The sequence below is a fragment of the Cladosporium halotolerans genome, assembly GCF_011745625.1.
Source record: "Cladosporium halotolerans strain TM138-S3 chromosome Unknown Sca10, whole genome shotgun sequence".
Taxonomy (NCBI): Eukaryota; Fungi; Ascomycota; class Dothideomycetes; order Cladosporiales; family Cladosporiaceae; genus Cladosporium; species Cladosporium halotolerans.
This window is the reverse complement of record NW_027191461.1, coordinates 214,452-226,432: the sequence shown is the minus strand read 5'-3', so window position 1 is coordinate 226,432 and position 11,981 is coordinate 214,452. Positions and strand designations below refer to the sequence as shown.

Sequence of the window (11,981 nt, the reverse complement as noted above, 5' to 3'; positions counted from 1 at the left end):
TCGACACCACCCGCCCGTCCCGTGCAACTTCACTCTTCCACCAGCTTCGCAGCACTTCGCATCAATCTCCTTCTACACACAGCGCCATCTACACCCGTCGTCTCACGAGACGCACAACCCCTCGACCGCTTCCACACCGCCGCTCGCCACCGTCTTCGGGAACAACCGCTAGCTAGCGTTGTTGTTGGCTCATTTCCGCCCGTGCTGCTCCTCCCACACACACACACACACACAGCCCACACTCACCGCACAATACCGCCCTCCTCCGCCATCACAACCACCGACTTCCATCGCAACAATGTCTAACCAGTATCATTACGGGGTGCCTCACTACCCTTCCATCCCCTCCCATGCGCCGCACAACTCCCACGGCCACCACGGTCGCAGCCGGAGGGGCCCGAGAGTTGCGTCGCAGAATGCGAACCGCCAGTTCAAGGCTCAGCGCAGCGTCAAGGAGATCGTCCCTGAGCCGCCCGCGTACTCCGAGTACCTGCAGCGCATGGAGGCCGCCAAGAGCTTCGAGTTCGACGACGACGAGCTCTTCTGCCCCTTCCACCTCCTGACCGAGGACGACCTGCAGTCCATCCACTCCTCCTCCGCTTCCGACCGCGGATCGCTGTCATCTGGCTCTCCCGAGAGCTCTCCGCTCCAGCAGCAGGTCCAGCCAACTCCTTCCTTCCTCCTCTCCTCCGCTCCGAATACGTTCAACCCGGCCCCCGCCGGCTACCAGCACAACATGAAGCTGCACCAGCCCATGGCGCAGCGCACCCGTAACGCCATCCCTATCGTCGACCCGTCGACCCGCTCCGTCGCAAGCCCTCCTCTCAGCGTCTCGCCGGCCCGCCAGATGCAGCACCACCACATGCAGCGCCGCTGGTAAATCCAGCGTGTGCTGCCTGTACTGTAATGCTGATTGCTTGGCGCTCCACGTCGTCGGTCTGGCGAGGCGCTCTCACACCCGCTTGATACCGTCCCTTCTCGGGTCAAGCGGATTCCTCTCACTCAAGAGCTTTTTTTGCGCTGTACAAATTCTTTCATCACGAAAAACCAAAAATCACTCTTAACCTTCTTGATACCCGGAACCTTCGGCCTCACAGTACCTTTGGGACGACGGCGTTCACATCAGCATCAGCAGCAGGCAGCACGTGTCACGACTTTTGCTTTTCTTGCGAGCGAGCATTTTGATGGCAACAATGGCGAAAGTATAAACGACTTGCGACAGCATATCTGGATCTTTCATTTCCTCTTGCGCATTGCGCACGGAGTTTGGATTTATCTCACGATCCCCTGGATCAATCAACGGCGGCGAAATCTTATGGCAAAAAAAAGGACATCTCTTTTTGCGACAATCTACCTCACGAAGCGCGACACGAATCTGGAGAAAGCCTTAACGGCCTTGGTGTTTATTGTACTGCTGGGCTATTTTCGAATACAGCGAAAGGTGTTCTTGCCTTTGGCTGGTATGAGCGTACATTGGTTTGATCTTGTTTTTATCTCAATCTGCTCGATGTGCTGGCGACAGCCGCACGTCGGCAGTGGTGTTTTGACGGGGAGGTTGCGGGGATGACATTTGGTCGATACCACTTTTGCTTCTTTCTCAGCCCTTGCTTTTCTGCGGCGGAGCCTCTTTTGACCTTTCTATTGTCTGGGGCCACATGTGGCAAACACAGGATCGGGCGGAGTGGATTTTTTGAAACATCTATGGTTGGGGATCTCTTGCGCGCTTGGTTCTCTGTCTCTTTTACATCACCTGCTCTCGTTAGATACGTCGGCGGTCGTCTACCCGGCCGTCTTCGTGACGAAAATGGAATCTACTTTGCTACTTTGATCTTGTGTCTCACTGTAAGTTCCTCGCTGTACAGTCATCGGATCATCCGCGCATCGGCTTGTGAGTGTAGCGAGATCAGGTAGGTCACGAAAGGGCGTCCCTTGTACAGCGCCGTGCACTTGTACGATGACGCCTCTGCCGAAGCAGCGTGTGTTTTCAGGCGCAAGCTCATGCGGCGACTTCTGACCAATGGCATGCATCCGGAGTCGCTGACTATCAAGCCTTCGTCTTGAGCTTCGAGCAGTTCCTCAGTAATAAATGTCGCATCTTGCAGTCTGCCTGACTTTAAGCTCTCTGCATGGCAGTGTCAATGCGCATGCCTCCACGTTGCTACCACGTTGACTCTGCTGCTGATGTATACACTCTCCGATGCGCTCCCCAATCCGCTCGCACGCCTCGGCAGACGTGGTGACGTAGTGTTTCTCGCGTTTGGGAGTCTCCATCAGGTATCACCAGCGCAGGCCCAGCCGTCTTCCCGTGCGCCGGCGAAAGCACTAACGGGCTCTGGAAGCCATTGGAGCAAAGTCGCCCATTGCCGAGGTGCCAGCTGCCCAAGCTCGCCCGATCTGCGCCTTGTCGTCGCGTTCTTCTGTCTAGACGTCCCCGGTGTGGAATCCCCAGCAAGCTCCAGCCGCTTTGACTTCGAGCCATTACGTCGTTGTATCGCTTCTCTTACCTCTTCCTCTGCCCTTTTCCCATCATAATTCCAGACCTCCACCTACATTCCCATCTTATTAACCCATACCACACCCCCCACACCCAACCTCACCTCCCACCCACCCCCCTCCAAAAATGCCCACCATGCGCCTCCCCCCCTCCGCCCTCCGCGCCCCCCTCGCAGCCCGCCCGCTCGCCCCGCGCTCCTTCGCGACCTCCGCCGCCCGCGCCGCCGGCAAAGAGAGCACCCTCCGTAGGCCCCCCCGCCCCGCCCCGCCCCGCGCCCCGCGCCCTCCTTCCTCCCCAGCTGACTGACAAACCCCCGCAGACAACGAGGGCCGCCCGGACGAGGCCGAGGCGCTGAAGCAGCAGCAGCTGCGCGAGCAGAAGCAGGGCCAGGGCAAGTGGCACGAGGGGCTGGCGAGTGATAGTGAGAGCGCGGTAGGTTTCTGATGTGTCCTTGTTGTTTGGGGGGGAGTGGGGGTTGGAGTTTCGGTGAAGGGATATGAGTGCTGACACGGCGAGAACAGGTCAAGGCGGACCGCGGCGACCAGAAGGACGCGAACAAGTCGATCGGCGAGATGCAGCGGGACACGGCGCAGGCGGCGCAGGAGGAGAAGAAGAAGCCTTGAGGGTTTTGAGCGAGAGTAAGAGTGAGAGATGGGCGGTGCTGGGAGTCTTTGGAAAAGAGCCTCTGGACGGGGCGCATGAGATGTGGAGGGGAGAAGGGCCACTGTACGTGAGATATTTCGGACAAAATGTAAGATCTGTTGAATACTTGGGACGTTTTGATTTCCGTTGGTGTATTGGGATGCTCGGGTCGTGAGGCTTGCTTCTGTGGCCTCTGGTTGGACACTGTACTGCGTCGGCAATGAATTGGTACTAGCGACCCGAGGTGTGTCTGGTTGTGGTGGGGAACAATGCAACGCAATGCCGCACGATCTTGGTTGGCATGTGCGTGCAGTTCCATGAAGCGTGGTATAGTCATCTGCGAGCTTTCACGCCTTGCCTTTGCGGTTCATGTGGAAAACCTGATGTAGATGCATGTTAGATTGACAGTTGAAGATTAGAGAATACATCAGTCCGGGCAGATTCGACGATCCGTGGTGTCTGTGTATTTACGGTAGAAAGTGGTTACCTAAATATGTGCTGCCATGTCCTGTTGCAACAGCAAGTTGAGAAAGCTCACCAACTTTGTCTCACCGCACGACAACACGACCAAAATCGCAATATAGCAGCCAGAATGGACTAGTATTATTCCACTGCTGGCAACTTATCATGTGATTCAATTCAATCGGACCATACCCGCGTAGGAAAACATAGGTCGACCGAAAGCTGGCGGCCAGCGAACCCCAACCCGAACCCTAAGAAACCCAGCGCAAGCAACTTCAGCCAGCGGCACAAAACATCCAACGCCACATCAAGTCACAACCCCAAGCCTCTAGACATCCCGATTCCCGATCCAAAAGTCAAATCTACAACATCACCAACCATGTCCGCCGAAAGCGACTACGTAACCCTCATCTCCTCCGACGGCTACTCCTTCGTCGTCCAGCGCTCATCGGCCTGCATCAGCGCCGCCATCCGCCGCATGCTCGACCCGTCGCGTACGCTCCCACCTCTTCCTCAAGACCCGACTCCTACAAATATGCTAACGAACACTCTTTCCACAGTCGGCTTCGCGGAATCCAAAACCAACACCTGCCGCTTCGAGAACATCAAGTAAGCACGACGGACGCCACATCGCACGCAATGTCTGAAGACTGACTTCCGCAACCGCAGCGGCCTGGTGCTCGAGAAAGTCTGCGAGTACTTCTACTACAACGAGAAGCACAAGAACTCCAAGGACGTGCCGGACATGGATGTGCCGGCCGAGCTGTGCCTGGAGCTGCTCATGGCGGCGGACTATCTCAATGGTTCGTGGATTTCACGCTGGTTTGGTTGAGCAGAAGGAACACTGACTAATTTGATGGTGGATAGTCTGATTGATATGGGTCTGATTGCGAGACGCTGGTGTGTCACTTGACGACTTGCGAAGCTTTTTGATCTTGAGCGCAGGTGTTCGGGCGTTTTTTGAGGGCTTCAGGTTTGACGGGATGGGGGTGCGATGCCACGTCGCGATGGTACTTGCGAATGCGCCTATCAGGAGATGGTGGTTGAGAATGTCATTCTACAAGCATAGGGTAACGCGTCAAAGTCATCGACCATGCGCGGGTGAATTACAGCATGTCATTGCATTCTGCTGTCTGGAACGCCGAAAATATGTTACATCTGCATGGGCAAGTACGCCGCAATGAAGCCCATCACTTGACTCGGAAATGAAATCCATTTTCATCGGAAAGCAGCGCCCCGCAAGAGAGTGCTCCCCGGACGCCTGCCAATCGCACATTATCAAAGGATCGCAAAGCCGGCAATGCCGCACAGCGCAACGTAAGCTCCTAGCCAGAGCCCAGAGCGGAGACCGAAGCCCGACGGAGCGGGCACATTCTGCGCGACGCTGCTTGACGTAGCAGCCGGCTCGTCCTGAGCCTTGTCCGAGTCGCCCTCGTCCGATCCTTGCTCGTCCGCCGCAGCCTTGCCAGTAGCAGAAGCGGAAGCAGTCGGATGAGCGGTCTTGCTGGACGTGCTAGACGTACCTCCACTTCCATGCGCAAGAGTCAGCAGCGGAGCGTCGGCCTCTACCTCCCAAGCACCAGTGGTGAAAGCTGGGCAGGGCGGTGCGCTCAGAGAAGGCTTGTAGTCGTCCTTGCGCACGCCCGACGGCGACAATGTGGCCCAATGCTTGCTCAGGTTGTCAAAGTCGGGGCTGACTGGCATTGGCGTGCCCGTCCTTCCGAAACCCTCTTCCACGCCTCCGCCTGCAGCCGTCGTCATAGTGCTAGGTCCATAGGACACAATGCCGTAGTTATTTGTTTCTTGGATCCACTCGTAAACGATTGCGCCCGACCACGTGTCCACCATCTTGTCGCCGAAAATGGCGGCTTGGTCGTCGAAATTGCGTGGCGTGGGTACATTGCAGCCGGTTTCGGAGAAGAAGATGGGAACGTTGTATTCGGAAGCGTTCTTCTGGAGAAAGACATAGCCTGACGTATCGTAAGTAGAGTCGCCGCACCTGTGAGCATGTTAGAGAAGGCCAATGGCACTAGCAGGGAGGACTTGACCCGCCATTCGTAGGCGTTGAGACCGTAAAAGTTGACGGCTGCTGCGGGATCGTGTCCGCAAGCAAGGTAATTCTGCAGCATGGGTCGTAGGCCTGCGACGTCTGCTGCTGTGTATCCGATCGGAATTTTTCTGTAGCCCTTGTCTGCACAACGTCAGTAAAGGTACGTTTCCAAGTTGCAGATTCTGTGAAGCGAGACCAACGATCACGGTATGCCTTCATGTCGCTCGCGGCAGCCTTGACGTAAGGAGCAGCGACATCAGTCTCCGGCGAGGTCAAGACTTCGTTGCCAACGAAGAATCCTCCTAGATTGTCGTAATTGTGGAAAACATCCATGACACGCTGGTATGCTTTGTACTGTGATTCATTCCACTGAGGCTTTTCCATGCCAGGGCCCTGGATGTACGTGTCGAAAGTGTCAAGGTCGAGCCAGATGTAGATACCCGCATCTGCGAAGGTCTTCATGCAGTCATCGTGCTTGGCTTGAGGATCAACATGGTAAACGCGAATGGAGTTAGCACCGAGGTGCTTCATGAGGTCAGCGTCGAGCGTGCATTGGTTATTGTTGATGAGCGGATCTTCTGGGAGGAGCTGATACGCAACGCCTGTTGCCTGTTGTCAGCGAAGGGTTGTCAACGTAGCGGTCGTGTGAGATACCGGACCTTTCAAGAAGAACTGGTTGCCATCGCTGGTGAAGAACTTGGAGCCCTTGGTTGAGATCGTGGGAATGGCCAACACATGAGCGACCAAGAGATGGAGTAGCAGTAGCAACATCGTGGAAGATCGTCGGTGAGGCCAACGCTTGATGGGTCGCGTGTTGGAGCTATTGGACGTCAGTCAGATCACACGAGGTCCACAATGACAATCAACTGAGGAGCAAGCAGCGTGCAGGTCAAGTGGATCTTTGGGTGTTTGCAGGTGCAGGTTCGTGTGAGGATTCCTGGAATACATGTATGGGTAAGAAGGCGCGTCGTCACGGCATGCACGCAATTTCAGCAACTGGAAAGAGCGACCTCCAGTTCGAAGTCGAAAAGTCGTTGTCTCAAGTCCTCGCAGCCATTGAGCACCACTAAAACAACACACAGAACAGGCAAGTCGTCGGACGCAAACGCTCTATGCAGACTCCCTTGATTGCTTGCCGTGTCACGACGCGCGCAATCGCGGTCTCCAGCAGGCCCCGGCCGTGTCATCTCTAAGGCAACTGAAACCTTGTATATCAGCAAACGAGATGGATCGCGGTCGGAAACCGGGCAAGAGATGAGAGGATGACTTGTTGGAGAACACAAGTGTATCACGATGGAGAATCCTCGGACGAACAAGGACAGGTCCACCGGTTCACAAAGCATTGGGCGGAAGCTGTGACCCACCCGCCGCAACGGGCCTCGGTACAAAATCGGAGCACAAGAGCACAAGTGTGCTACAACACGGGTAAACGCCTCGGCTTGGGGAGAGGGGAAGATTACAGAAGTATTCACAGCTGCGATCCTGGGTGACAATTACGCGAATGCGGTCGGCAGTCACTGCTTCGTCACTCACAACTATTTGGAGGTTAATCAGGACGGACTTCGGAATCTCACTTCCCAGAATTCAATGATAACACATGGCGAGCGGGGATCACCGGATTGGGCAAGTACGGCCGTATGCAGACGTAGCTCGAAGACATGCCAAATATCCTGAGTTATTCTCCATCGCCTCCAAACGTATCTTACATTGAACATCTGAGACCGAAACCGCGTAACCCCGAAATCATTCACAATGGCACCCTTCGAGGAACACGAAGTCACATACGCGGACGACAAGAAGATATTCTACCTCGCCGCTGGTCCTACCGATGGACCACTTCTTATGTTCATCCATGGCTGGCCCGCCATAGGAAAGCTCTGGAAGCCCCAGCTAGACGCGTTTGCCTCGCTCGGCTTCCGAGTCGTTGCTCCTGACATGCCGGGTGAGAGATGCCATTTCCGGAAACAGCAGAGCGAAAGCTGACGTTCACTCAGGCTATGGTCGGTCCACAGCAAGAAAGGTCACCGAGGACTATGCACAGGAGAACGTGAACAAGGGCATGCTCGAACTGCTGAAGCACACCGGCCGCGACAAGGCTATTTGGATCGGTAGGTCGCTGCGGTAGACAAGTGAGGGTATTAGACCGCAGCGCTGAACAGGTTCACAGGTCATGACTGGGGCTGCGGCTCCGTGTGGACGTTCGCCGCACATTTCCCTGAGCACTGCATTGCTGCTGCAGGTTTGTGCGTTCCCTACGGCGCCATCGAGTTCGGGCTGGACGAACTCCTCAAGACCGTCGATCGTGACATCTACCCTGAGGCGGAATACCCATACGGTCAATGGGCATACCAGAAGTTCTACGAAAGCGATTTCGAGAAGGCTTCGGCTTTCTTCGATGCTGACATCCCTGCTTTCCTGCGGGCTTCTCGCACCAAGGGTAACCCAAACGCGGTCGGGAAGCCAGCTCCTTTGGCGCATATTGTGAAGGACGGCGGCTGGATGGGGGGCGCGGAGAAGCCGGATCCCAAGTTCAGGCACATTCCTCTAGAGTATACCGTTTACGAGTCTGAGGACGCTTACAACGAGTTCGTCGCCGCCATGGAGAAGACTGGATTCTGGCCCGCCGACGCTTGGTACATGAACCACGAGCGCAACCGCGCGTACACACTTGAGAAGAGGAAGAACGGCGGCGATTTGGAGTTTCCTGTGCTTTTCGTGCGTACCTCCAGCGCGCGTTGCACAGCTTTTGACCTTGCCATTACTGACGCTGAACAGGTCCATGCTACTTACGACACCGTGTGTGCCACAGACAACCCTAAGCTGATGGCCAGAATGCGCCAACAGTGCAAAAATCTCAAGGAGGCCAGAGTGGATGCGTCGCACTGGGTGGCCGAAGAGAAGCCGGAGGAGGTGAACGCTGTCCTTGCGAAATGGTTGATGGAAGAGGTCAAGGGGATTTGGCCTGCAAAGTGGGTATAGAGCGAGTGTGGCGTTATTGAGGGATAAAGACGATTGATGAGCATCGAGGATATGTCGGTCGATGCCGTGTCTCCTCATTGCGCGAGTGCTTCCGGCAGATGGAGGTCTTATCAAGCGGTAAATGGCAGTATTCTGGTGCGTTCTTTTTTTCGAAGTGAGACATGCATCAGTTACGAGCAAACGATGCGCTAGCAAACACCTGACTTTTGACCGCGTATCGGGCGAGGTGGTGGCGTGCAAGGTCGGCGTCGACGATTTCGTCGACACAATAGATGTGTTCTGCACGCAAGCCTTTTCGCAATTGACCGATTTGCACAACAATATCCGCCAGGTATGGAATTGGACATGAAGATGGACGTGAATATATGTCGATACAATTTGAGTACTCTGAGCGCAGTTTCAGCTTGCCGTCCCGAGTCTGTGTTGAGATAGGTGTTTTGAAAGGCGTAGTGGCTAACCCTAGTAACCCTAAGCTGTAGACCGGAAGCCCTCGGAACGCTAAGATGCGGACCGAAAACGGCCGGCGCGCCCCGTCCTGCAGGCTACTGCCCTTGCAGCTTCTTTCTTGACCTCACGTCTCGATGGAACAGCGTTACATGCAATGTGTTGATGGCAAAGGTAGCTGCACAGAGGCTTGCAACTTCCTGGAGAGGGGATTTGATTGGGCATCTCACTGACACATGCCTTCACGCCAAACAAGGGTGGCGCGGACCCTACCACAACACCAGATGAACGGTTTGAGAACTGCACCCTCCTAGGACACAATCACTTACGCTGGAAATAGGTAAGATTTCATGACATTGAAAGCGACCAAGCGAGAGTACAAGAGCTGTGCTGCTATCGGAAGTGATGATTACATGGTCGCCGACCACCGATAGACCAACTCAAACCGCGCCCTGGTCGCCATCTCATCCACTGCCATCAACACTGTGCAAACGTGTTTCAGAGTGCTATGCGCATGTATAGCGGCTGCGCGACCCCGACGCACCCGTGTATACGTGTCCTCTTTACTGCTGCCCGAACGCGGCGCGCCCTCGTTGAGCGAGCCGCTTACACATATCATATTATTCCGCTTACCTTATAGCGTTCGATAGCACCACATCGCACTTCGTCATCAATCGCGCTCAGAACGCTCTCACGTATTTTCTTTGCAAGCATTACTGAATGTGTTTCTACCGGCGAAGGTAGTAAATCGCGCATTACGAAGTGCGCAATCAATCTCAACAGACCATCGATTCTCGCATCAAATCTCAACGCCCCGAGTCCTATAAATTCCCCCTTCCCCCTGCTCTTCCTCCCTTTCCTCTTTCTCTTCTTTCCATACAAAACATCTCTGGAAACAGCGCAAGTGACAGCAGCACAAGCAAACATCAAGTTTCCATCAACACCATCACAACAACAACACCAACAACAACAACAACATCACCACCACCACCAACATGTCTTCCGCTCTCGCAGTTAGACAGTTCCTGTAAGTACCATCTCATATATTTCTTTACTTTCATCAATCTGCCACTGGGAAAAAAAAAACCAAAAGAAAAATTTCATCAAATTCCATCAAGATTTAACGGAATCCATCAAATTCTCATCAAATCTGGACTTTCTGGCGCTGGATTGCTCATCAATGCGCAATTCTGGAGGTGCTGCAAGCACTTGCAGCGCGACAGCGCAGATTGCGACCGTGAGACTTTCTGACTTGGCTGGGCTTGCGGCAAAGTCCCGCTCAAATTCTGGACCCTGGAACTTCAAAGTTGTACCACGACTTTCTGGCGCCAGCGGGATTTGGACTTTAACGAAATAGCGGCCATCGGGATTCCATTTCTTTTCTCACTGGTGCACATGAACACTGGCGCTGCGACCAAAGATGCTGACAACACATTTACAGCCGCAGCGTCAGAAACTCCATCTGTCGCAAATACAACCGCGCCATGCGCGCAACCCGGCGGTGCACTTCAAGCAAGTACCGCCAACAAGAAGCCGACTTGCGCGAGCAAGCGGTCTGGCGCTCCTTCCAAGAGACATAGCATGCCGAAGGAGTGGACGCGCTGGACCGCATCGACGAGTCCTTCAGAGAGATCGACCGCCAACTCGGTGGTCGTCGGTTCTTCCCTTCTGATTACTAGAGGGATCACCACTTCTCTTCCGCAACTGGACCTGCCGCATTGGGAGTGATGACCCGATGGACGTGTGCGCAGTTCGCAACAAGCCTTTGACGACAAAGCAACGGCTGAAGATTCAACAACCCGGATGCACACGCCTGAACCCTTGGGGGAGGGGGAAGGTTCTTGTGTTGCGGAGGGTCTGGCGAATCGAGGAAGACAACGCTTTGCCGATCAGCCTGTCTTTACTCCAATCCACCTTGTCGACGATCTCTTCTCTCGACAATTCACACCCGCTTGATGCACTACCATCAGCACTCTCTTCACTCAAGAGCTCAAGCCCTGGACTTCAAAACCAGGCACCGACTTTCACGAAAAGCAATGTCTTCTTCACGAATCTCAAACACCTTCGCTTCTGAGCACCAAACTCAAAGCAAGAAACCCGCTGGTCGAGCATCAAGACTCTCAGCAACCAAAACCCAAAAAAAATCTCGGCACACCACCGACATTCACCTTCACTTCTGCACTGGCACTGCAGACTGAGTACACCTTCGCTTCACAGCAAAATACTCAAAAACCGCCTGGTGAGCATCTTCAGCTCCCAGGCACCAAAAAAATCATCATCATCACCATCACTTCTCGAGGCACGGGCAAACCTCGCAAAAAACCCACCCTGACTATGGATTCACACCTCAGCGCGGTGTCAGGGTGTAACGCTCTCTTCGGAGGCGGCCAAGATGAATCCAAATTGTAACTAGACTTGACGTGTTGTGACAGTTGTTCAAATACAAATACTATTGCTTGTGCCACTACTCGTCTCGGTTCTTCAATCGTGTCGCATGCGCTGTATGTCAATGTTGATGTATCTCGATGATTCTTGATGTCTTTGGTACTGCCTTCGATGCGACCGTGTCGTTGAGTCTCCTATCTTGATGCGCCCGTGCAAGCGTGTGATGGCGTTCTCCTCTGCCATCAAGCGATTCGTGCGCATGTGTACTGTCGCAATGCGCGCAAACGCGACCGCGTCATCGATACCTCTCACCATCAAGCCCATCGCTCGTTGTAAATTTGGCAATGGCTTTTGCCCAACTTTCACCATCCCGTCATGACACGAAAGCCTGCTTAATCCATCAGCGCATCCAGCGATATATACGCATTCCAGTCTGCTAACAACCACAATCTCCGTGCCAACGTCTTTTTGCCGCCTCCATCGCCAGCTGCTGATCCCAGCGTTTTCGCATCGGATCACCGATGC

The 11,981-nt window shown here is 54.4% G+C and overlaps 5 protein-coding genes across 5 annotated transcripts; 4 read left to right on the top strand and 1 right to left on the bottom strand.

Annotated features, from left to right (window-relative positions):
* Positions 1 to 298: 298 nt before the first annotated feature.
* Positions 299 to 880, top strand: WHR41_03800 (uncharacterized protein; the record flags this gene model as incomplete). Its single annotated transcript, XM_069372406.1, has 1 exon — positions 299 to 880. The coding sequence occupies one exon, from the start codon at positions 299 to 301 to the stop codon at positions 878 to 880; it is 582 nt and encodes a 193-aa protein (XP_069230587.1).
* A 1,740-nt stretch (positions 881 to 2,620) lies between these two features.
* WHR41_03799 (uncharacterized protein) lies at positions 2,621 to 3,117 on the top strand (the record flags this gene model as incomplete). The annotated part of the gene is made up of 3 exons (XM_069372405.1): positions 2,621 to 2,738; positions 2,814 to 2,926; positions 3,016 to 3,117. 3 exons carry the CDS (start codon positions 2,621 to 2,623, stop codon positions 3,115 to 3,117), a joined length of 333 nt encoding a protein of 110 aa, XP_069230679.1.
* A 722-nt stretch (positions 3,118 to 3,839) lies between these two features.
* Positions 3,840 to 4,800, top strand: WHR41_03798 (uncharacterized protein). Its single transcript, XM_069372404.1, has 4 exons — positions 3,840 to 4,092; positions 4,159 to 4,207; positions 4,268 to 4,401; positions 4,466 to 4,800. Exons 1-4 carry the CDS (start codon positions 3,978 to 3,980, stop codon positions 4,468 to 4,470), a joined length of 303 nt encoding a protein of 100 aa, XP_069230680.1. The 5' UTR covers positions 3,840 to 3,977; the 3' UTR covers positions 4,471 to 4,800.
* Positions 4,801 to 4,876: 76 nt separating this feature from the next.
* WHR41_03797 (uncharacterized protein) lies at positions 4,877 to 6,973 on the bottom strand (the record flags this gene model as incomplete). Its single annotated transcript, XM_069372403.1, has 4 exons — positions 6,308 to 6,973; positions 5,849 to 6,250; positions 5,651 to 5,789; positions 4,877 to 5,597 (listed from the first exon to the last, which is right to left on the bottom strand). The coding sequence occupies exons 1-4, from the start codon at positions 6,417 to 6,419 to the stop codon at positions 4,877 to 4,879; spliced, it is 1,374 nt and encodes a 457-aa protein (XP_069230675.1). The 5' UTR covers positions 6,420 to 6,973.
* Positions 6,974 to 7,138: 165 nt separating this feature from the next.
* On the top strand, positions 7,139 to 8,961 carry WHR41_03796 (uncharacterized protein). The gene is made up of 4 exons (XM_069372402.1): positions 7,139 to 7,590; positions 7,643 to 7,756; positions 7,816 to 8,363; positions 8,424 to 8,961. The coding sequence occupies exons 1-4, from the start codon at positions 7,401 to 7,403 to the stop codon at positions 8,625 to 8,627; spliced, it is 1,056 nt and encodes a 351-aa protein (XP_069230676.1). The 5' UTR covers positions 7,139 to 7,400; the 3' UTR covers positions 8,628 to 8,961.
* The last annotated feature ends 3,020 nt before the right edge of the window (positions 8,962 to 11,981 follow it).

Coding starts and splice junctions, on each gene's coding strand:
- WHR41_03798 (XM_069372404.1), top strand. CDS start 3,978: ATGTCCGCCGAAAGCGACTACGTAACCCTCATCTCCTCCGACGGCTAC. Junction 4,093..4,158: donor CCGCATGCTCGACCCGTCGC/GTACGCTCCCAC, acceptor CTCTTTCCACAG/TCGGCTTCGCGGAATCCAAA. Junction 4,208..4,267: donor TGCCGCTTCGAGAACATCAA/GTAAGCACGACG, acceptor CCGCAACCGCAG/CGGCCTGGTGCTCGAGAAAG.
- WHR41_03796 (XM_069372402.1), top strand. CDS start 7,401: ATGGCACCCTTCGAGGAACACGAAGTCACATACGCGGACGACAAGAAG. Junction 7,591..7,642: donor CGTTGCTCCTGACATGCCGG/GTGAGAGATGCC, acceptor ACGTTCACTCAG/GCTATGGTCGGTCCACAGCA. Junction 7,757..7,815: donor CGACAAGGCTATTTGGATCG/GTAGGTCGCTGC, acceptor ACAGGTTCACAG/GTCATGACTGGGGCTGCGGC.